This window comes from Amblyraja radiata, chromosome 12, assembly GCF_010909765.2.
Source record: "Amblyraja radiata isolate CabotCenter1 chromosome 12, sAmbRad1.1.pri, whole genome shotgun sequence".
Classification (NCBI taxonomy): Eukaryota; Metazoa; Chordata; class Chondrichthyes; order Rajiformes; family Rajidae; genus Amblyraja; species Amblyraja radiata.
In genome coordinates this window covers 47420779-47444368 of record NC_045967.1, presented here as the reverse complement: position 1 = coordinate 47444368, position 23590 = coordinate 47420779, and the positions used below count along the sequence as shown (strand labels likewise).

At 43.9% G+C, this 23590-nt stretch overlaps 1 protein-coding gene across 6 annotated transcripts in view; it reads right to left on the bottom strand.

Annotated features, from left to right (window-relative positions):
• arhgef9 (Cdc42 guanine nucleotide exchange factor 9) overlaps nucleotides 1–23590 on the bottom strand; it is a 244697-nt gene that overhangs the window by 75370 nt on the left and 145737 nt on the right. For all 6 annotated transcript variants that reach the window (XM_033030722.1, XM_033030724.1, XM_033030725.1 and 3 more), the window contains 3 exons: nucleotides 21654–21833; nucleotides 19039–19271; nucleotides 10990–11119 (listed from right to left, as the gene is read on the bottom strand). In XM_033030722.1, coding sequence (XP_032886613.1) covers nucleotides 10990–11119; nucleotides 19039–19271; nucleotides 21654–21833 — 543 coding nt within the window. The remainder of the gene's footprint in view (nucleotides 1–10989; nucleotides 11120–19038; nucleotides 19272–21653; nucleotides 21834–23590) is intronic.

Sequence of the window (23590 nt, the reverse complement as noted above, 5' to 3'; positions counted from 1 at the left end):
AAATGTTCCTGATCTTGGGGGAGTCCAGAACCAGGGGTCACAGTTTAAGAATAAGGGGTAGGGCTGAGATGAAGAAAAAACCTTTTCACCCAGAGAGTTGTGAATCTGTGGAATTCTCCGCCACAGAAGACAGTGGAGGCCAATTCACTGGATGTTCTCAAGAGAGAATTAGATATAGCTCTTAGGGCTAATGGAATCAAGGGATATGGGGAGAAAGCAGGAATGGGGTTCTGATTTTGGATGATCAGCCATGATCATATTAAAATGGCGGTGCTGGTTCAAAAGGGCCGAATGGCCTACACCTGCACATATTTTCCATATATGATCACATCACATCCTCCTGCGCTCCAAGGAATAGAGTCCTAGCCTGCTCAACATCTCACTATAGCTCAGGCACTTGAATACCGTTCTAATTTTCGGTTCATCCTGTCCGCATCAATGGACTCTTAGCAATTGCCGATTCTTGTGCATGAAACTTCCTTTCACGAATGAGAAAGTGCCCAATTATCCCACATATGTAGCAATTGTGTGTCTTCCCCACCTCCTGTGTTTGATGTTGCATTTGATAATTTGATAATTATTGCTGGAGAAACAGGGACACAATTTAAATAAAACTGTCAAATAAACAACACCAAGGCAATGATTTTCAAGGAGACTTTTTTCTCTCCTGAAATTAAGACCAATACCTATTCAATTAAATACTGACTAAAAATAAAATTAGCCCTTATAAATAAAATTGCTACAATCCTTCGGAATATTCTTATGTCTTTGCATGTTTGATTATTTTCATTGATGAATTAATAAGTTATATTATTTTTTGCAAATAATTAAATGACTTTGTTGTTGCTGCAAAACATGAATAAATATGAAAATTAGTTTAACTATTTTAATATACAAAGCACCATGCCGATGTGTAATTTCAAACCCTATTATTACCTGTTATTTTTAATTTAGTATTGGGCGCGACAATATTGACTCCGTTAAGAACGATAAACTTAGATAATGGATTTCATTCATTTATGGTGCACCAACTGGGTGCTATTTTTAGCCTTTTTGCCAAAGTTATTAAAGTCACAATTATTGTGAGATTGGGACATCATTGCTTTAAGAAACTGTCATCATGGTTTACTCTGTTTAAGAAGCATTAAAACCAACATTGAACGTTCAGACAGTGGTTGCTCTTGAAGCTAACAGGCGGCCATGTTGGTTGCACACTGCATGCTGATAAGCTAGTCAACACAGTTAAAATGATCTCACATTGGGCTTCCACAGAGGTGGGAGAAAATAGCTGGGGCTGGGCTCAGGGGCATGAGAGAGAATAGAGTCATAAAGTCATAAATGGTGGGCACAGGTCCTTTGGCCCAACTTGCCCACTCCGGCCACTTTACACCAATTCTGAAATTCAAATTCAGCAGAGCATTGAAACCATTAAAGCATTGAGTCCATCTGCACTAGCAGCCCCTCTTGCCTGCATTTGGCCCATATCCCTCTAAATCTCTCCTATCCATGTACCCATCTAAATGTTTCTTACACGTTGCAATAGTCCCTGTATCAATTACCTCCTACAGCAACTCGTTCCATACACCTACCACTTTTTGCGTGAAACACAGGCATGGCCTCTAACCTACCTAGGTTTTACCACTTCAAAAGAACTTCCTTTACACCTGCTTGGCACCGGGGGTCAGTGCCGAGCCTCTTCGCGCTGGCAGTCGATGCCGATTTTCGGAACGCACCTTTCCAATCAGCGCTCCCAGAAACCCTCAAGTTCCTATTAAATCTTTCCCCTCTCACCATAAACCTATGTCCTCTGGTTCTCAATTCCATTACCCTGGACAAGATACTCTGTTTGTCTACCCAATCTATTAATCTCATGGTTTTGTGCACAAAGAAGAGGAACGAGAGGGAAAATAGAGGTGAGGATAAACTTAATGCCATAGCAATGATATGCCCTTGGATGCTGAACAGGTCCAGTGTCAAACTGAGTACCATTCATGGTTGATGTGTCCACTCAGGCTGCTTCATATAGAACCACACAGCTACCTGTCTGAAGAGGAGGGAACCGTTTTTACAAAGACTATTCCAATTTCTTGCTGGAACGGACCTTAATAAATGTTTTATGTGCAAGTCTTGCATATTAATCGGGAATTAGTGGATCCATTTCCCAGGGAATGATGTGCCATCAAAAGTAAACATTAAAATCGGTTTAAAAAAAATACAAACCAAAAGACTAATCATTGAGTTATTTTAATACATATGACGATGGTCTCGCAGATACACGCAAGGACACAAAGTTCTGAGGTAACTCAGCAGGTCAGGAAGCACCTCTGGATAGGTGACATTCCGGATGAGTCTGAAGAAGGGTCTCGACCCGAAACGTCACCTATCCATGTTCTCCAGAGAAGTCGCCTGACCTGCTGAGTTACTCCGCAACAAAGTGTCTTTTAGTCAATGCTTTGTCTGGTCGTGATCCAATTGGCTTTTGAACTTGTTACTTCACTTCGTCCGTTGCTTTTATGGCGATATATTCCTCTCTGCAGTCAAATATGATCTGCAATTTGTTTCAATGCTCTGCTGAATTTGAATTTCAGAATTGGTGTAAAATGAGCAGTTGCTACCGTTAAGCATGTTTAACACTAATAACCAGGCATGAATCACTGTGCAATTGGCAATTATTTTATCCATGCTCTATGTTCTGCTGTTCCGCAATAAAATTATCTCCTTATCTTCAGATTATCCGTGCCAATATTCCTCACTAGTCCCTTTGTCTTTTTTTTAAACCAATTTCCTCACTAACACGGAATAAAAAGGAACAGCATATGCATTCCTTTAGGCATCTAAAGGCAATGTCATGCAACTTGTCCTCGATAGCCAAAGAGATTGTGTACTGTACTATTATCTACTATGCATTTGCTTCAGAAACAATTTAAAGGACAATAACTTGCAATCTATTCCACTGAATAATATCCCAGTGCAAAATATAACTAGAGAAATAGAAACAACATTTATTTTAGGGTAACAGTTATCCAAGAATAATGGTTCTATAAATGATGCTCTATTTACTCAGAGATGGATTACCTGCAACACTTTTTCTTGTTATAGTTGACGTCAGCAAAGCAAAATGTTCACAGAGATAGAGCTGTTGAGGGTTTGGTTCAGTTTCGTTTAGTCTATTTTTGTCACATGCAATGAGGAACAATGAAAAGGTTCCAGGTGTGGTCTCTTATATATCAGTGAGACCAAGCATAGACTGGCCGATCGTTTCGCTGAACACCTTTGCTTAGACCACCTTAGCCTACTTTTGATGTCCCGGTTACCAAACACTTTTACTCCTCTTCCCATTCCCACACTGACCTTTCTGTCCTGGACCTCCTCCGTTGTCAGAGTGAGGACAAACACAAATGGGAAGAACGGCACCTCATATTTTGCTTGGGCAGCTTGCAGCCCAACCGTCTGCATTTTCATTTCTCTGACCATGTAACCTTTGCATCCCCTCTCTCTCTCTGTCCCTCCCCCACCCTAGTTGTTTTACTGTTGCCCTGTTGAGTTTCACTTTTTGTATAACTCGTTATCACCCAGCCCACAGCCAACAATGGACCATTGTGGGCTCCACCTTTCCTTGATCATCATTACTTTTTGCATATTTTTAATGTATTTATTCAGTATCTCTCTATATCACCGTCTATATCTCTCATTTCCCTTTCTCTTGACTCTCAGTCCGAAGAAAGGTCTCGCCCCGAAACGTTACCTATTCCTTTTCCCCAGAGATGCTGCCTGACCCGCTGAGTTACTCCAGCTTTTTGTGTCTATGTTCAGTGAAAAGCTTTAGATTGCGTGCTATCTAGTCAATGAAAAGACTATACATGAATACAATCAATGAACGTAGGGATGGCAGTGCACAGTTGCAGAGTACAACATTAGTGCAAGATATTGTCAAGTAAGTGTTGGTTATTGTTCACAGATGCACCAGGAAGTCACTTTGAGGAGCCTTAAGCCCCGTCCCACTTTCACAACCTAATTCACGACCTCTGCCGAGTTTGCCCTTGACTCATACTCGCAGCATGGTCCCCACGAGGTCGTAGGAGATCGTAGGAGGTCTTCCTCATGCTCGTGAGTGGTCTCCGTGTACTCGTGGCATCAAGTAGGCCGCGGCATTTTTTTCTAGCCTGATAAAAAATGTCCACGAGTACGAAAAAGGTTGGCATGGAAAAAATCGATACTTTTTACTCGTAGGTAGGTCGTAGGTGGTCGTGATGCTAGTCATAGGTAGTCGTAGGTGGTCGGAAGCAGTCGAAGGTTATTACCTCCCGGGGTGAAAAAAGGGTCAGTAGGAAAAAAAGGTTATTTGAACAGCAGAACATCACCTCTGTCACTCCAAGGCATGTTCATTCATAGCTGGAGAGTTTTTTGGAGAGGAGACTTGTGTTTTTGAGATGGCACCAAAAAGGCAGCAGCGCAGGGGGAGGGCACAACCCTAAAAAAAACGGCCATGCAGGTGTAGCCCACCCAAGAGGAGGAGTGGCAGGAGGTGATGCCACCAGAGGTGATAGTGCAGGAGGAGGTAGCCCTGCATGAGAGACCCCTGGAGGAGGAGACCAGGGTGGTAGTAATGTCCCCATCACCACCCCATCCTTCACTGCCTCATTTGAAAGTAGAAAAGCAGCCCTTTCTCCTGTGTCTGACACAGCATCAGAGGCAGATGCCCCATTGGTGGTGAGGGAGGGCTGGAGGAAGGTTATGCCCTACACCTTCACCAGGCAGCAGGAGGGGGATCTTGAGGAATGGTTCCAGCAGAATGCCATCCTGTACGAAAAGGAAAATGAGGGGTACAGGGACAGACACAAGAATGGCATGCTTGCCATCCACTGACCCATATGTGTGCTTAAAGTTCCATCTTTAGTCAAAGCCCAGCGCCACTCTCTTCCAGTCATCTGGCGTACTGGGACAGTCCATCACATCATCTCCATTCACCCATTGTGCTTCCTCTTCACCCTTGCTCTTCCACTTCTGACTTTCTTAAAAGGCTGCTGAATCAAAAGGGCTACTGCAAACAGCAGTAAAACATACATGGTTGAAGCCAGTCTTCAACATAGTCGAAGGAGGTCGAAGGAGGTCTTCTTCATAGTCGTGGGAGGTCTTCAACATAGTCGTTGGTGGTCTTCAACATAGTCGTGGGAGGTCTTCAACATAGTCGTGGGATGTCGTAGACATAGTCATGGAAGGTCGTAGGTCGTACACATAGTCGTGGAAGATCGTAGGAGGTCATAGGTTACCGCAACCTTGATTTTTTTTAAGGCCGTTTAAGGTCGCCAGAGGTCGCGATTTAGGTCGTGTAAGTGGGACAGGGGCTATCATTTGCCTCTTACTGGCTTTGAGGACTAGTTTTGAGAACTCACTTATTTTTTCTCACAAAAAACTTGAACATTGGCACAAATCCATGCAGTGATGAAAGTCTAACATTGCACATCTTGACAAGTTCAAAACCTAAATAAGAATCCGTGTAGTCTCTCTGTTCTTTGATAATATATAACCACACACTAATCAGCGGGAGACCAATTAGTAAAGCTTTCACAAAAGAGCTTTAAATGCACCTTTTTCGAGTGCTTTATTTTTAGTCACTGACTTCATGCAATTCTCCTAAAAAAAAAATCAGAATCTTAACAATTATGTTAAATAGCTGGTTATTTTAACAATTGTTCGCCTATTTATTCTATCTAGATGACAAGAGTTAATATAAAAGAAACAGGGGTTTTAGTTACAATAGGTACGAAGGTGCCAGCACTGTGGATAAAAACATGCAGCTCCTTTTGTGTTCGATAGAGAGTGTTTCTGTTTATAAGGAGACTGGAGCATTTACATCATAAAGGTCATCTGGTTTCCCCTCAGGGATACGGAGAAAACAATGTGATCTTCGGAACAGTCTTAACTGTTCCCATGGCAATCATGTCAGCACTGCACTCATCCAAAGGCAACATAACAAGATTTTATTTTTTAATCATTATGTAATTTTGAAGTCGTTTGAAGGCTGGTCTTTGACGCGGTAGAAAATATCCAGAAAGATAAATATGGTTTTATTGACAATTTCATTTAAAGCAAATGAAACGCATAGCTTGTCTGAAATGAATTTTAATTTGTGAATAAAGCTTGTAAATTCTTCCCACATTCAAAGTTCTAAGACTCCCACCATAACATGGAAAACTTGCATCATTTCACAAAAGGAGAAATTGGTCAATTACAATTTACTCAAATTATTTTTGATAATTTAGTTATATGTCCTGTGACTTATTGGGTGACCATGTGTTCTCCATTTTCAAACATCACTCGCTTAAGTTAAAGAACAAAAGTGTTCCTGATTTTCCATTTTAATTCAATCATCTCAATTGAGTCAGTTCATTGGTTCTATAGGCCTGGATATTTACTTTTGTGTCTTGGTGACTGATAATACTGGTGATCGGATCATTAAACTGCATGATAGCTTACAACTAGGAATAATTACAACGACCTGGCAATAATTTTTATTTTCTCTGGTGATTGTTATTTCATGGTAGTGAGTGGAGTAATGGTATTCTATTTAATAACTCTCCACTTTAAAGAGCAAGGACACAAAGTACTGGAATAACTCAGCGAATCAGGCAGCATCCGTAGGGTACGTATTCCCTACATAGATGCTGCCTGACCCGCTGAGTTACTCCATCACTGCCTGATGCTGCCTGACCCGCTGAGTTAAGAGCCTGTCCCACCAGCATGCGATTGAATGCGTCTAGCGCGACCAAACGTGGTCGCTTGAGGCGTACGGCCTCGTGGGGCCGGTCCCACTTCAATCAGCGGAGGCGTATGGAGTTGTGCGGGGCTGGTCCCAACATCGCGCGGGGCTCCGAAATTCTTGCACTGAATATCTGAATATCCCGCGCGCCAACGGCCTGTCGGCCCGCAAGCGCATTGAGGGCGTACGCAGTGTCTCGACATCATACGCAGCATGTTGACGTCGTACACAGCGTCTTGACGGCATACGCCTAGCGCATGGTGTTGCGCGATGACATCACCGCCCGGCGCGATGACATCACCGTCCGACGCCGTGCGACGTCCAAATTCAGTCGGCCTGCCTCCTGCTCAGCTGATTGGTGAGTATGATGTCGGGACCAGCCCCGCAAAGCTCCAGACAGCTCCGCGGTTCGAATTGGGACTGGCCCCGCGAGGCCGTACGCCTCAAGCGGCCACGTTTGGTCGCGCTAGATGCATGTAATCGCATGCTGGCGGGACAGGCCCTTTACTCTAGCACTGCCTGATGCTGCCTGACCCACTGAGTTTCTCCAGCACTTTGTGTTCTATGCAAGATTCAGCAGCTGCAGTTCCTTGTGTCCTTACTTTACAGAACAATATTGATAACATTTTGTTCTGATAAGCATGATAATCTGGACACTTTCAAATTTCAATCTCTCAACATTTCAAGTCACATGTGGAGAAACAAAGAACTCCGGATGCTGGTATCTACACAAAGTGCTGGAGCAACTCAGCAGGTCAGGCAGCATCTCTGGAGAAAGGTCTCCTATCCATGTCGCCTACCCAGTTCTCCAGAGAATTTGGCCGACCTGCTGAGTTACTCAAGCACTTTAGTTTAGAGGTACAGCGCGGAAACAGGCACATTGCCTCATCTAGTCCACGGCGAACAGCGTTCTCCGTACACTACCCTACACGCACTAGCGACAATTTATATTTATACCAAGCCAATTAACCTACAAACCTGTACGTCTTTGGAGTGTGGGAGGAAACTGGAGATCCCGTAGAAAACCCACGCAGTTCACGGGGAGAAAGTGCAAACTCCGTACAGACAGGTACCCGGGTCTCTGACGCTGTAAGGCATCAACTCCACTGCAGCACCATTGTGGCGTCAAGACACTGTTGCTTTTAGATGCACAATAACGTTCCTTCTACGTAAGCTCAACAATGTATCACATCCTCTCTGCATTAAGCTCAGTACATGCCTATTGGTGCTTTTTTTTGTTCCATTTCTCACAGTGGATGATATTATAAATTTAACATTAATATAAAGGGGGAAAAAAGTGATCTTTCGGTCCTTGCTGATGAAGAACAGAGATGAGATCCTTGAAAGCATACCTCACTTAATTCCCTTACGATCAATATACTTCCATCAGCCAAGCCTGAAGGTATAATGATCTGGATGGTTTTAGGTTCTATTCTGAGCATGTTGACTAGTTGGAAACTGGAGCGGCAGTAAAATGAGTGCATGTTGCACTCCTGGTTGGGTGAAACTCCAACTGCCTGCCAACACTTATTATCATGACATGTACGTGAATGGGGAAAGTTACCGGAAGATAATTAGCATCTGTGGAACTCTCGCTACTCGTCAACATCTTCAGAAGGAGACGAGCAAATGTTAAAATAAATGTCGTCAAACTGAATGAGGTAATCACCACCTTGGTGCATAACAAGGTCCAATTCGGTGGTGCATCTATTAAAAAAAGATTGGCAAGTTTTGAAACTAATTGTATCATGGCTCTGAACCTACCAACCATCTGTGACTGTCACACTGATTTAGAAGAATGCTTGAATGTTGCTAACAGTATCGCAATCCCTGGGATAATTGCCAAAGTTGTTATCCCTACTTCAGTGAAATGGTGTGGCAATGAAATCCGATGTTTTATTAACGTGGAACTTTATGGGACAGTCACTAAGGTCACCCCAAGGCCAGAATTGTTAACTCAGTACCACATTATACCCTTTATCCTGTGTCTCTGCACTGTGGAAGACTTGATTGTAATCATGCACAGCTTTCGCTGACTGATAACACTAAACAAAATGTTTTTCACTGTGCCTCAGTACACGTGACAATAATAAACTAAACTAAACTAAACTAAACTAAAATGAACCAGGATGGGGAAAAAAAAGGCTTTCCATGTCAATGAGGAAAACCTGCGATGGTGCATCCAAACAAAATATCTTTATAATTAAGTCCACATTTGGACGGCAAGGTGGAGCAGCGGTAGAGGTGTTGCCTCACAGCGCTTGCAGCATCGGAGACCCAGGTTCGGTGTCGACTACGGGTGCTGTCTGTATGGAGTTTGCATGTTCTCCCCGTGACCGCGTGGGTTTTCTCCGGGATCTTCGGTTTCCTCCTACACTCCAAAGACGTACTGCTATGTGGGTCAATTGGCTTGGTGTATTGTAAATTGGCGATAGTGTGTGCAGGATAGTGTTAACGTGTGCGGCGATCGCTGGTCAGCAAGGACACGGTGCGCCAAAGGGCTGGTGTCCGCGCTGCATCTCTAAACTAAAGATGGTTTTATCTGAAGTCAGCAAATAAAGAAGCATTAAAATACATGACTACTCTGAGGCTGGTACCTCAACCCTGAAGGCAGCAACAATGCTGGGACCTCATTTGTGGTACCTCCAGAAGTGGAGGTCCTGGTGATGGAGTCAGGCTGATTCACTGACTCACTGTGACCACTGGCCAAGGAGTGCAGGGAGTCAAAGAGAAAGTGAGATAACATGGAAATAATGTCATAAGGTCATGAGGTCATAAGTGATAGGAGTAGAACTAGGTCATTTGGTCCATCAGAATTACTCCGCCATTCAATCAAGGCTGATCTATCTCTCCCTCCTAAACCCATTCTCTGCCTTCTCCCCATAACCTCTGACACCTGTACTAATCAAAAATCTATCTACCTCTGCCTTAAAAATATCCACTGACTTGGCTTCCACAGCCTTCTGTGGCAATGAATTCCACAGATTTACCACGCTCTGACTAAATAAATTTCTCCTCATCTCCTTCCTAAAGTCAACAGATGATCGATGGTCAGCATGGGCTGCAGGGCTTGCTTCCATGTTATATCTTTCACTCATTCGATCTTTTTGAATGGTGGACAAGAATCAATGAGCAGCGAGGCCCACTTTCAAACATTCGCAATTTGTTTAAACAACCAGGAGGACTGATTAAAACTTGAAGCGTAGTGAAATTGGGGAGAATTTCAACGTTGTAAGATTTCATTAATTTTCCAAAATCTTGTGAAATGTTGATGACTACAGATATGCAGATGTGCTACAAGATGGCTACCCATGGCTAGGTAAACAAAAAAAGTGAAAATAAGAAATTCTAATGAAAGTGTAAACACCAGAATTAATTCTCCTCATGAATCCAGATTCTCGGAGAATTTGTTTTATATTTTTTTGGGTGTATCTGCAAAAGTACAAGACTACAAGAAATGCAGAATGTACATGGTAGTGTTTGGGCGAGAGAGTTAACAGTAGAAATAGAATGTATATCAATGAAAGAGAAACCAAAATGGTTGGAGGCCCTGACTAAAGAGAATCAAAATATTTGCGTGGTTAAACAAATATTTTCAACAGTTTACAACATTGGCCTTGGTTTGTGGAAGCTGATAAAGAAAGAAGGTGCAGAGGGTAATCATCTTACGAATGAGTGATATCATTATAATATCACAACAGAGGCTGCATTTTCATATATTATTTCATATTTTGATAAAGCGGACAGCGAGACTGTAATTATCTCAATTAAATTTGCTCAATATTACATTGTAGAAAATGCTAGTGTAAGGTGCTAACACAAACATGAGGAGAGGAACATGAGTATATTAACCTTTTATACCACAATCACAGGACAAAAAATCCCTATGCTGGGGGAGTCCAGAACCAGCGGTCACAGTTTAAGAATAAGGGGTGGGCCATTTAGGATTGAGCTGAGGAAAAACATTTTCACCCAGAGAGTTGTGATTCTGTGGAATTCTCTGCCACAGAAGGCAGTGGAGACTAATTCACTGGATGTTTTCAAAAGAGAATTAGATTTAGATCTGAGGGCTAACGGAATCAAGGGATATGGGGAAAATAGTAGGAACGGGGTACTGATTCTGAACGATCAGCATGATCATGTTGAATGGCGGTGCTGGCTCGAAGGGCCGAATGGCCTTCTCCTGCGCCTGTTTTTTATGATTCTATGTATCTATAGGAAAGACCTACCTCCCAGTCGAGGACTGAAGCTTGCCATTGGGCCATCTTGTCTATACTTTCCAACCTTCTTTTGCGCTCATTGATTTGTTGAGTCACGTTCCTCATGACTGCCAAAGCTGCAGCAACGTATCTGTAGTCACTGGAATAGAAGAGAAAAATGACATGAATAATTCATGAAACCAAATGGCAAAAAGAACCAGGCGCATGGAACTGTAATATGCTGGTTTGGATTCGGTAATATCTTGATGCAAAACGTCTCTTATCCTTGTTCTCCAGAGATGCTGCCTGATCTGCTGGGTTACTCCAGCACTTCATGTCTTATTTTGGCAAAATTACCTGATGGAAAGTGCAGAGACCTTTTAGTAAATGGAGCCATTATTATGAGCTGGGATATCCCACTGGATCAGATTTGAAAGAAGATTCAGCAGTGAGAGGGCTGGCAGTCATAGACTTGGAAGAGAGTTGCTGAGCAGCTAAGTACAGGGCCACATGGTGGCATGGCTGGTAGAACTGCTGCCTCACTTCGCAAGAGACCCGGGTTTTATTCTGACCTCGGGTGCTGTCCGTGTGGAGTTTGCACGTTCTCTCTGCGGCCACGTGGGTTTCCTCCGGGCGCTCTAGTTTCCTACCACATCGCAGAGGGGTGCGGTTTTGTAGGTTAATGGTAAGGTTTGCAAGGTTAACTGTAAATTGCTGAGAGGGTGTAAGGAGTGGACGAGAAAGTGGGATAATGTAGGACTGGTGTGAATGGCTGATCGTTGTTCGATGTGAACTCAGTGGGCCTGTTTCCATGAAGCATCTTCTAACTAAAGTAAAGTGGCTGAGGGGTGAGAGTGTCAGGAATTGCAATCAGGATCAGAGCCAAGGTGTGTCAGGGGTGTAAGGGGGGGTGGGGGTGGAGGTGGAGGTGGAGGGATCAGCAAACAAGTAGGGGACCATGAAATGGCAATAAATATTGGGCTCTACATTATTGGGTCGGGGTCATGTTGGAGGGAAGTCAGTGTCTGGAGGTTATCAAGGTGATAGGGCCAAACGGGAGGAGATCAGTGGATGTTGAGTGTATGCATGGAGCAATGGTGGTGGTTTCCATTGGCAGGGAAACATCAAAAGAGGTACACAATTCCTAGTTGTCAAGGGAATAACAACAATGGTCACTCCTAAGACATAGAGTCTAAGTTTCCCCAGAATAAGGGGCGCCACAGTGATGAAGCGGTAGAGTTGCTGCCTTGCAGTGCCAGAGACCCAGGTTTGATCCTGACTACGGGTGCTGTCTGTGTGGAGTTTCCCTCTGGAGAAAAGCAATATGCGATGTATCTTATTGGAATAGGAAAAGGCCTAGGCAGCGCTTTGGGATTCAGGATGGCTTTCTTCAGCTCTGGTTCTGTGGATTCTGAGCCAGCTGATGAGACTAATGTGGGACCCGCAGACTCTACTACAGGTGAGGCAGGAGGTACTTGATGAGGTGGGCAGGTGGGTGGCTTGGGAGATGGTGCACTCCTTGCACATAACTCTTGCTCCCAACACATAAAGGAGAGGTTCTCAATGGCAACCCAAAACCACCTAGACTGAGTCACTCATGTGCATAAGTGAAACGAGCAGAATTAGGCCATTCGGCCCATCAGTCTACTCCGCCATCAATCATGGTTGATCTATCTCCCCCTCTTAACCCCATTCTCCTGCCTTCTCAATATAACCCCGGACCCCCGTACTAATCAAGAATCTATCTATCTCTGTCTTGAAAATATCGATTGACGGCCTCCACAGCCTTCTGTGGCAATGAATTCCACAGATTCACCACCCAGTCACTATAGAAATTCCTCCTCATGTCCTTCCTCAAAGAACGTCCTTTCAGTCTGAGGCCGTGACCTCTGGCCCTAGACTCTCCCACTAGTGGAAACATCCTCTCCACATCCATTCTATCCAGGGCTGAATGGATTGTATTTAATGAAATGGATTCTGCCTCATAATAGCTCCAGAACTGTAAGGAAAATTTAGGGGCCTCATGTTAAGAACAGTTACCACAGCACGGGCTACAATTGAACCTGGGGTAAGCATTATAGAAACATAGAAACATAGAAAATAGGTGCAGGAGGAGGCCATTCAGCCCTTCGAGCCAGCACCGCCATTCATTGTGATCATGGCTGATCGACCCCTATCAATAACCCGTGCCTGCCTTCTCCCCATATCCCTTGACTCCACTAGCCCCTAGAGCTCTATTATGTAGCATGTGCCTTAACAGGGTACTGGATAACACACACCTGAATAGACCATTGAGAAATATCACCAGTTTATTTTAACAGGACAACTAAAACTAAGAATTATTTATTTGTGGACAATGGAAATGATCACATATTTCATCCTTACGTGACACCTTAGTTTGAAAGGCTTGTGCGGTTCCCTGAATAATTTTTGTGAATTAAAAACTAAGAAATATGCATTTAACAAAACTGCAGGTATCATTAATTAACAGAAAATAAAGGCATTGAGAGATAAATAACACCTAGATCTTTGTTGTTATCTTTTCACGGAGCTGATATTTCCCTCAGGGACCTTTGCCTAGTTCAGATTCAGAATCTTTGCTTATTAAATTCTTGATGGGTTTTTCTGTCTGAGTTGGTGTTTCAATCAGGACGACAAAAATAATCTTCATGCACCGCTGAGCGTCACTCCTTCACGATAATCAGACACGCTTCTCGACATCTTTGTCTCAACACTTCACCCACACACAGTTTGCAAAAATGTCTTCTGCTCTCAATCCCAGTGTGTGTTACGGTAGCTTAAAATTTCTTGTAGGGAACAATGAAGCACCTTTCCTTCAAATAATATTTTGATGTTAATTATGTGCCTGTCTCATCTGGTGAGGGATATCAACTGAAATGCTCATTGTTATGGGCAAGCCTGCCCCAGTTCACATCAAGAAAAGCAGGTCCAATTTCAGCGCATATCAAGCATAATTTACATGCAATAAAATTATGTCTACTACACGCAACATTACAAGAATTGTGCGGCACGGTGGCGCAGCGGTAAAGTCGCTGCCTTGCAGCACTTGCAGCGCCGGGGACCCGGGTTCGATCCTGACTACGGGTGCCGTCTGTAGGGAGTTTGTACGTTCTCCCTATGACCGCGTGGGTTTTCTCCGAGATCTTCCGTTTCCTCCCAGACTCCAAAGGCATTCAGGTTTGTAGGGTAATTGGCATGGTATAATTGTAAATTGCCCCTAGTGTGTGCAGGATGGTGTAAGTGTGTGGGAATCGCTGATTAGTGCGGACTCGCTGGGCCGAAGGCCCTGTTTCCGCACTGTATCTCTAAACTAAACTAGTCTAAACGTGTTGCAGAAGTGTAATCTTTTATCCTGAATCGATTTCTGAGAGGTTACCTAATCAAGAATAACTTTGTGCTGTGACCTCTTTTGGCAAAACGTATTTCGTGCAGGACAATCATACTGACTGATTGTGTTGGAAAGAACTGCAGATGCTGGTTTAAATGGAAGATAGACACAAAATGCTGAAGTAACTCAGCGGGCCTGGCAGGATCTCTGGAGAGAAGGAATGGGTGACGTTTCGGGTTGAGACCCTTCTTCAAACTGACTGATTGATTGGTTGATTGAAAGGTGCAGCATGGAAACATGTTCTTCAGCCCATCAAGGTTACGCCAACCATCTGTTCATACTAGTTGTATGTTATCTCAATTTCCCATCCACTCACCACACACTCGGGGTAATATATATTTTTCCAATTCCAAGATGGCGCCCAAGCCAAACGACACTCTGCTTGCTGGTCCCAGAAGTGGATTTGCAATCACTCATTACAATCATTCCACCTTCTTAAACCTCTACTTCAACAGCAAATTTTGGACTAAGTGTTATTCTCTTTATCCTGTGTCTGTGCACTGTGGACGACTCAATTGTAATTATGTAAGGTCTTTCCGCTGACTAGTTATCATGCAACAAAAAGCTTTTCACTGTACCTCGGTACACGTAACAATAAACTAAACTCAAACTAACTAAACTCAAACCAACTAAACTCAATTAACTCACAAATCCGCAAGTCACTAGGATGTGGGAGGAAACTGGGGCACCTGGAGAAAATCCACGCAGTCACAGGAAGAGCGTGCAATCTCCATACAGGCAGCACCAGTGGTCAGGATCGAACCTGGGCCTCTGGCGCTGTAAAGCAGCACCTCCACCGCAAGTTGTTATTCCCTGGCTTAGATTTTCGACAGGGCACATTCTCAAGTTGGCTTGTGTATCTGTGTGATTCACATATTAGACGCTCTTCAAACTGCGGCGTCCTGCTTGTGGAACATTGTTGCCTGACCCGCTGGGTTACTCCAGCATTTTGTGTCCATTTTTGGACTGACTAGGTAGCTGAGCCCTTCCAGCATTCAAATAGTTCTAAGAAGACAATCTATATTTCCACCACTCCCCACCTGCAGCAACCATGGATCAAAAGGACACAGAGTGTTGGAGAAACTCAGAGGCTCAGGCAGCATATCTGGAGTTGGCACAGTTTTAGGCCGATAGCCTTTCTTTAGCTTACTTTAGAAATACAGCACGGCCCTTCTGCCCATCGAGTCCACGCCAACCAGCAATCCCCACACACCAACACTATCCTAAACACCAGGGACAATTTACAATATACAGAAGCCAAATTAACCTACAAACCTGCACGTCTTTGTAATGTGGGTGGAAACCGGAGCACCAGGAGAAAGCCCACGCGGTCACGGGGAGAACGTACAAATTCCGTATGGGTAGTACCCTTAATCAGATCGAACCTGGGTCTCTGACGCTGCAAGGCAGCAACTCTACCACTGCGCCTCCGTGCCATCCCTCTAATTTTAACCATACTCTCTCTGACCTCGATGAAATCCTGCCCTATTGGTCGTGGCCCTTCACAGTGAATGCTGAACATGACAAACTAATGCTGGCAAACAACTCTGACTAACAAAGGATTCTTATTTACACAAACAAGACGATGCAGGAAGAGGGAAAATAAACACAGAAGTCGTAGATATAAATTTTTAATTTGGAAGTCCTGTTGTTTGTCAATTTTCAGTGTTTGATCATTCTCAGTCGAGGACAGGAACACACTTTAAATGCTAAATGTTGATCCCTTGTCCAGCTTAAAGTGCAACCAAGCATATTTAGACCAAAAATAGTTTTCACGTTTACAAAGCTTCATTGAAAATTGATGAGAATTGAATATTGACAGCTCAGATTACTAGATATAATTAGCCATTATATTTCAAGTCAAAATGACAGCTAATGCATTAAAATGAGCAGCTGGAGCTGGAGCTGCAATCTGAATACCACTTGTATTTTTGTCATCTGTAGAAGGCGTCTGACCCAAGGCGTCAGCAATTCCTTTTCTCCAGAGATGCTGTCTGACCCGCTGAGTTAATCCAGCATTTTGTGTCTATCTACCACTTGTCCACAATGCAATGCAAGGACCTCGTTTATGAACCAGAATAATTGCTATAAGTGCAATTCATAACTAAAAGATCATAAGTTCATAAGTGATAGACGCAGAATTAGGCCATTCGGCCCATCAAGTCTATTCCGCCATTCAATCATGGCTGTCTATCTTACCCTCTTAACACCATTCTCCTGCCTTCTCCGCATAATCCCTGACACAATGTCAAAAGTTTTAAGCTGGAGTAAATGGCCATGATCTAAACAAGTGGCCATAGGTTCAAAATTATGCGCAAAATAAACTTAACAAACTGGAACAGGGGCTGGCAAATCGCTTAGACAAAAATGCTAGGTACACAAAAATGCTGGAGAAACTCAGCAGGTGCAGCAGCATCTATGGAGCGAAGGAAATAGGCAAAGTTTCGGGCCGCAACGTTGCCTATTTCTTTCGCTCCATAGATGCTGCTGCACCCGCTGAGTTTCTCCAGCATTTTTGTGTACCTTCGATTTTCCAGCATCTGCAGTTCCTTCTTAGACAAAAATGCTAACTGGTCATTTTTTTTCTGCTTGATTTTTAAAGTCATCACCTTATCCAGATTGCAGAGAAACACCAATAAAGGAATTCTACACTTAGCCTAATTTTAAATTGGCATTTGCAATCACGAATGCAACAATTCATTGACTTTCTAGTAACAGCCACTAACATCACTTGAGCTGTTCCCTTCAAAATTCATAATAATGAACAAAGCCTCAAAAGGTCATCAGTTTTCCGACTGAGGACACAGAGTAAATACAAGGAAATGCAGATGCTGGTTTACACAAAAGGACACAAAGTGCTGGAGTAACTCAGTGGTTCAGGCGGCATCTCTGGAGAACATGGATAGCTGACGTTTCGGGTCAGGACACTTTACCGGGATCGAACCCAGGTCTCTGGCGCTGTAAGGCAGCAACTCTGCCACTGTGCCACACTAGGTACACTTTTGCAGAAGCCAAACCTTCACGTCTTAGGAATGTGGGAGGAAACTAGAGCAACCGGAGAAAACCCACGCGGTCCCAGAGAGAATGTACAAACTCCGTACAGACTGTACCCGTAGTCAGGATCAAACCGGAGTCCCTGGCGCCGTACGGTAACAACTCTACTGCTGCGTCACTGTGCCACTCCTTGTATTATGTTTGACACGGACATTATAAGCCAAAGGGCCTGTTCCTTTGCTGTTCTTTTCTATAGATAAACACAAAGTAATTCAATGGGACAGGCAGCATCTCTGGAGAAATGGGATGGATGACGTTCGGGACGGGACCCTTCTTCAGACTCGACCCGAAACATCACCCATCCATCCTATCTCTCCAGAGATGCTGCCTGACATGGTGTGTTACTCCAGCACTTATCTATGGTATAAACCAGCATCTGCAGTTCTTTGTTTCTGCATTCTGTGCTTTTCTATGTTCTAAATGAATAGCCCTGTGATATTCTCAAACGTCCGTACCCTGATCTCTCCCTTCCTTAACCAATCTCTTTTCCATTGACTCCATCTACACCTCATGCTGCTTTGCAAGACCACCAGCATAATCAAAGATGGGTCTCACCCCGGTCACTCCCTCTTCTCCTCTCTCCCGTCAGGCAAGAGGTACAGAAGAGTGAAAAAGCACACCTCCAGATTCAGGGACAGTTTCTTCCCAGCTGTTATCAGGCAACTGAACCATCCTACCAACAACGAGAGAGCAGTCCTGAACTATGATCTACCTCATTGGAGATCATCGGGCTATACTTGTTCGGACTTTACTGGACTTTATCTTGCACTAAATGTCATTCACGTTATTCCCTTTATCATATATCTGTACACTGTGGATGGCTCGATTGTAACAATGTATTGTCTTTCCGCTGACTGGTTATCACGCACCAAAAGCTTTTCACTGTACCTCGATACATGTGATAATAAACTAACGAAACTAAACTGAAAAGATAAAGGAAAAAACTGCAGTTGCTGGCTTACACTGAAGATACAACACGAAATACTGGAGTAACTCAGTAGGTCAGGCAGCATCTCTGGAGAAAAGGAATAGGTGACGTTTCAGGTCGAGACCCTTCTTCAGACAGTCATAGAGTCAAACAGCATGGAAACCCCAGGCCCTTTGCCCCAACTTGTCCACACCGACCCACAAGACCCATCTACACTGGTCCCAGCTGCCTGCGTTTGGCCTTCTAAACCTGTCCATGTACCTGTCTGAATGTATCTTAAACAATGTGATACTACCTGCCTCAACTACCTCCTCCAGCAGCTCGTTCACTACACCCCCCCCCCCCCCCCCCCCCGACTCCCCCCCCACCTCACCTTAAAAGTCAGAGGGAGAGGAATTGAGGGATGAATTGAGGGTTGAGGGATGTGGAATTCTCTGCCACAGAAGGTAGTTGAGGCCAGTCCATTGGCTATATTTAAGAGGTAGTTAGATGTGGCCCTTGTGGCTAAAGAGATCAGGGGGCATGGAGAAAAGGCAGGTATGGGATACTGAGTTGGATGATCAGCCATGATCATATTGAATGGCGGTGCAGGCTCGAAGGGCCGAATGGCCTACTCCTGCACCTATTTTCTATGTTTCTATGAACTAACAAGGCATTGGGTGTAAAACCTTCGCCTCCCAGTCCTTACCTATGTTCCAGCGCAGTGTACTTGAGTAATTCCGCGAGCTGCAGTGGATATTTGCAGATCTTCTGCACGGGAGTGAGGAGAAAACCATCGATGGCAATGTCGATCATTTGCTGCAGGAGACGGCAGGCCTCGAAGAAATGCTGATACCTGCCATCCTTCATCAGCTTGGAGAGCTCCATGCAGGCGTCAAGATGATTATTACAGTACTCTGAGTAAATCCAAAATCCATCTTGCTGTAAGTGAAGACAACAAATAGAGATGAGATGCACAGAAAAAGGCAGATAAACAGATTTTTGAGCTGACAGAATACTTTAGGAGTAGGCACGGATGACTGGACTGCGATCAGAATAAATCAAATAATAAATCGATCCTTTATTTCTAGTCCGCAACCTACACTTGGTTAAAGTATCTGCCTGCTACTCTTTTGGATGTTTAGTATTTTTATTTTAGTTTAGTTTAGTTTAGAGACACAGACCCTTCAGACCACCGAGTCCGCATTGACCAGCGATCCCCACACATCAGCACTACCCTACACACACTAGGGACAATTACTACATTTACGCCAAGCCAATTAACCGACAAACTTGTACATTTTTGGAGTGTGGGAGGAAACCGAAGATCTCGGAGAAAACCCACGCAGGTCACGGGGAGAACGTACCAACTCCGTGCAGACAAGCGCCCGTAGTCAGGATCGAACCCGGGGTCACCGGTGCTGTAAAGCCCCTGTCCCACTTAGGAAACCTGAATGGAAACCTCTGGAGACTTTGCGCCCCACCCAAGGTTTCCGTGCGGTTCCCGGAGGTTGCTGGTGGTTGCAGGTAGTGGAAGCAGGTAGGGAGACTGACAAAAACCTCTCCCCCCATATCCCCTGACTCCGCTATCTTTAAGAGCCCTACCTAGCTCTCCCTTGAAAATATCCAGGGAATATCCAGAGTATCCAGAGAGGCCCCGCAGAATTATGTGGAGTGGAGTTGAAATTCTTCTCGTGCAAAATTGGGTAGACACACACAGAGTCTCTTGTTCAGAGTAGGAGAATCAAGAACCACAGGTTTAAGGTGAGGGGAGAAAGATTTAACGGGAACCTGAGTGGTAACTTTTTCACACAGAGGGTGGGGGGTGTATGAAATGAGCTGCCGGTGGAAGTGGTTGAGGCAGGTACTATCGCAATGCTTAAGAAACATTTAGACAGGTATATGATGGATAGGTTAGAGGGATATGGGCCTAACGCAGGCAGGTGGCACTAATGTCTCGACCCAAAACGTCACCCATTCCTTCTCTCCAGATGCTGCCTGTCCCGCCGAGTTACTCCAGCAGTTTGTGTCTACCTGTAGATGGGACATGTTGGGTGGTGTGGGCAAGTTGGGCCGAAGGGCCTGTTTCCGTGCTGTATGACTCTATGCTCCTCCCAATACCTATTTATAACCAAATAATGGAGTCATGGTCACCATGCTCTTTCTGGGACAGAGGAAATGGGCGACATTTCACATCAAGACCATTCTTCAGACTGAGGTGTAGAGAGAAGAAAACTGGAAAGAAGAGGAGGGAGTGGAACATAATCTGGTAAGTGGCTGAAGTGCTGGAGTAACTCAGTTGGTCAGGCAGCATCTCCAGAATTACTCTCGCAATATACTATATCGTTAATAATTCGATATCTTTCTTATTTGAAGTGGCAGAATGATGTTGAGGAAGAAACTAAGTTGGACCAATAATGTCAGTTATACAGAGCCCTAGTGAGACCACACCTGGAGTATTGTGTGCAGTTCTGGTCCCCTAATTTGAGGAAGGGCATTCTTGCTATTGAGGGAGTGCAGCGTAGGTTTAGAAGGTTAATTCCCGGGATGGCGGGACTGTCATATGCTGAGAGAATGGAGCAGCTGGGCTTGTACACTCTGGAGTTTAGAAGGATGAGGGGGAATCTCATTGAAACATATAAGATTGTTAAGGGCTTGGACACACTAGAGGCAGGAAACATGTTCCCGATGTTGGGGGAGTCCAGAACCAGGGGCCACAGTTTAAGAATAAGGAGTAAGCCATTTAGAACAGAGAGGAGGAAACACTTTTTCTCACAGAGAGTGGTGAGTCTGTGGAATTCTCTGCCTCAGGGCAGTGGAGGCAGGTTCTCTGGATGCTTTCAAGAGAGAGCTAGATAGGGCTCTTAAAAATAGCGGAGTCAGGGGATATGGGGAGAAGGCAGGAACGGGGGTACTGATTGGGGGATGATCAGCCATGATCACATTGAATGGCGGTGCTGGCTCGGAGGGCCAAAAGGCCTACTCCTGCACCTATTGTCTATTGTCTATTGTCTATTGTCATTGATGCTGCATAGATCAAGCAATAATGTAAAACAATTTAAATATACTTTGGGTTGAATTTATGATGTGTAATATTTCTAATGAATTTGAGATGGCTTCATCGATCAAAAAGGTTGCAATTTTCATGAATAAAAGCAGCCAGAGAATCATTTTGTGCAATAACTATAAAATAAAGCATAGCACCATTTGAATACCTTGGTAATATATTACACTGCGGTAATAGAACATGTCAAAGTAAAGGACAAGAACGATTACATGAGGAAAATCCAAATGACAATAAAGTCGAACAGAATTTTCACTTACATGCTCTAAGAAGCAAGGTCCAATTTCACTCATATGAGGATCCGCCTTGTTATACTGCTTCTCCAGGTCTCTGACAAAACTCATCTGAAATCTATAAATGTCTTCAATATTTCCAAAAATGACTTTCAGCTGTTCATCGCTAAACATGTCCCTGCGTTTCTTGCACTGTTTTAGGTACCCCTAAAACAAAACAGAAATAGTTATATGTGTGTGTGGAAAACTGGATTTGCATATTGGAGTAAATTAGATCAAAATAATGTTGGATTGGTAACAAATCACCCATTCTCTATTCAATCAATTCTCCTTCCATGCATGTCGTTTTTTACATACAAATTAACATCTGGATAACAAACAAGGGCAAGGAATCTCATGATAGGTACAGAACAGGGTGGCAAGGTGGCACAGCAGTAAACTTGTTGCCTTACAGCACCAGAGACCTGGGTTCGATCCTGACTACGGGTGCTATCTGTACGGAGTTTGTTCGTTCTCCCTGTGACTGCGTGGGTTTTCTCCGGGTGCTCCGGTTTACTCCCACACTACAAAGACATACAGGTTTGTAGGTTAATTGGCTTTGGAAAAAAATTGTAAATTGTCCCTAGTGTGTAGGGTAGTGCTAGTGTACGGGGATTGCTGGTGGGTGTGGACTCGGTGGGCCGTAGAGCCTGTTTCCGCTTTGTATCTCTAAAGTAAACAAAACTAAGGAAATGGGTCTGCCTGGAGAATGGAAAATGTCACAATGAATCCTCATCCCTTCCTTTCCCGTCACGGCTGTACTATGTACTTTTCAGCAGGGGTACGGGATAGCATTTATTGCCATTCTTGAACCCTTTGTGTCTTAATTCCAGTCTTGTTTCCATGCTGTATTTCTAAGGTAGGATCTGAAAGACAGGTACATGGACCAGAAGGGTGCGGGGGTGTGTGGGCCAAGCATGGGCAGTGTAATGGCAAATTTCCGACTCTTCCAGTGTCCAACTTTCCTTTGCCATTAGATTAGATTAGATTAGATTATACCTTTAATAATCCTTTACAGGAAATTACAGTGCCACGACAGCTTCAAGACAGACATAACACCACACATTTCCTCAAATGGCTTCCATACTTAACAAGTTAAAATACAAGTTAAAATACAAGTTAAAATACAATTAATTTAAAAAAAAGTGTAGTTATTTATGCGCATTATATAACCTTATAGCAGCTGGTAAACAGGACTTCCTATGTCTCTCAGTTTTGCACATTGGTGCAATCAGCCTCTGACTGAAGATGCTGCTCTTGATCACCTTCAGGGCATGGAGTGGGTACACAGGTAAGCAGGAGTGATCTTACGCAAACCAAATAGAACAGATTTTCCAGTCGTTATTTCCAATTTAATTGGATGTTTATTGAAGTAGTTGTACAAACAAAGAGACGAACGTACCAGGTTTTCCTTATTCTGCATACAAGTTGTAGCTAGCTGTTCTCCCCGATCTGGTGAGAACTGTATGCCCTCCGCCCTTGTGCCTGGTCTGCCACTCCCTGTCCACTATGCCCATACATATACGCCACCCTGTGCATCTAATGACCGCCCCCAAGTGTTCAAAATAATACTGCAAGATTTATCTAGACAAAATAATATAATATGCCAACAATCGCCAGCCTAAACATAAATGGCTCCTATAGGCAGGTGGGACAGATGGCAGTTTGGCTGGCATGGGAATTTTTGGGCCAAAGGGCATGTTTCTGTGCTGTACGACTCTATGGCTCTAATAGTGGCTCAAATAAATTAACTAAACCACAAATTAAGGGGGAAAAAATGACCACTCTGCAAAATCGAATGATTTCCATCCCAGGGTTTTAAGGTGAATCGGGGAGGACATTGCTGGGGTATAATTTGAGTAGCTAAAAGTTATCTCTATTCGGGTGCCATTCCATTTGGTTTGAAGACATGACAAATACATAAG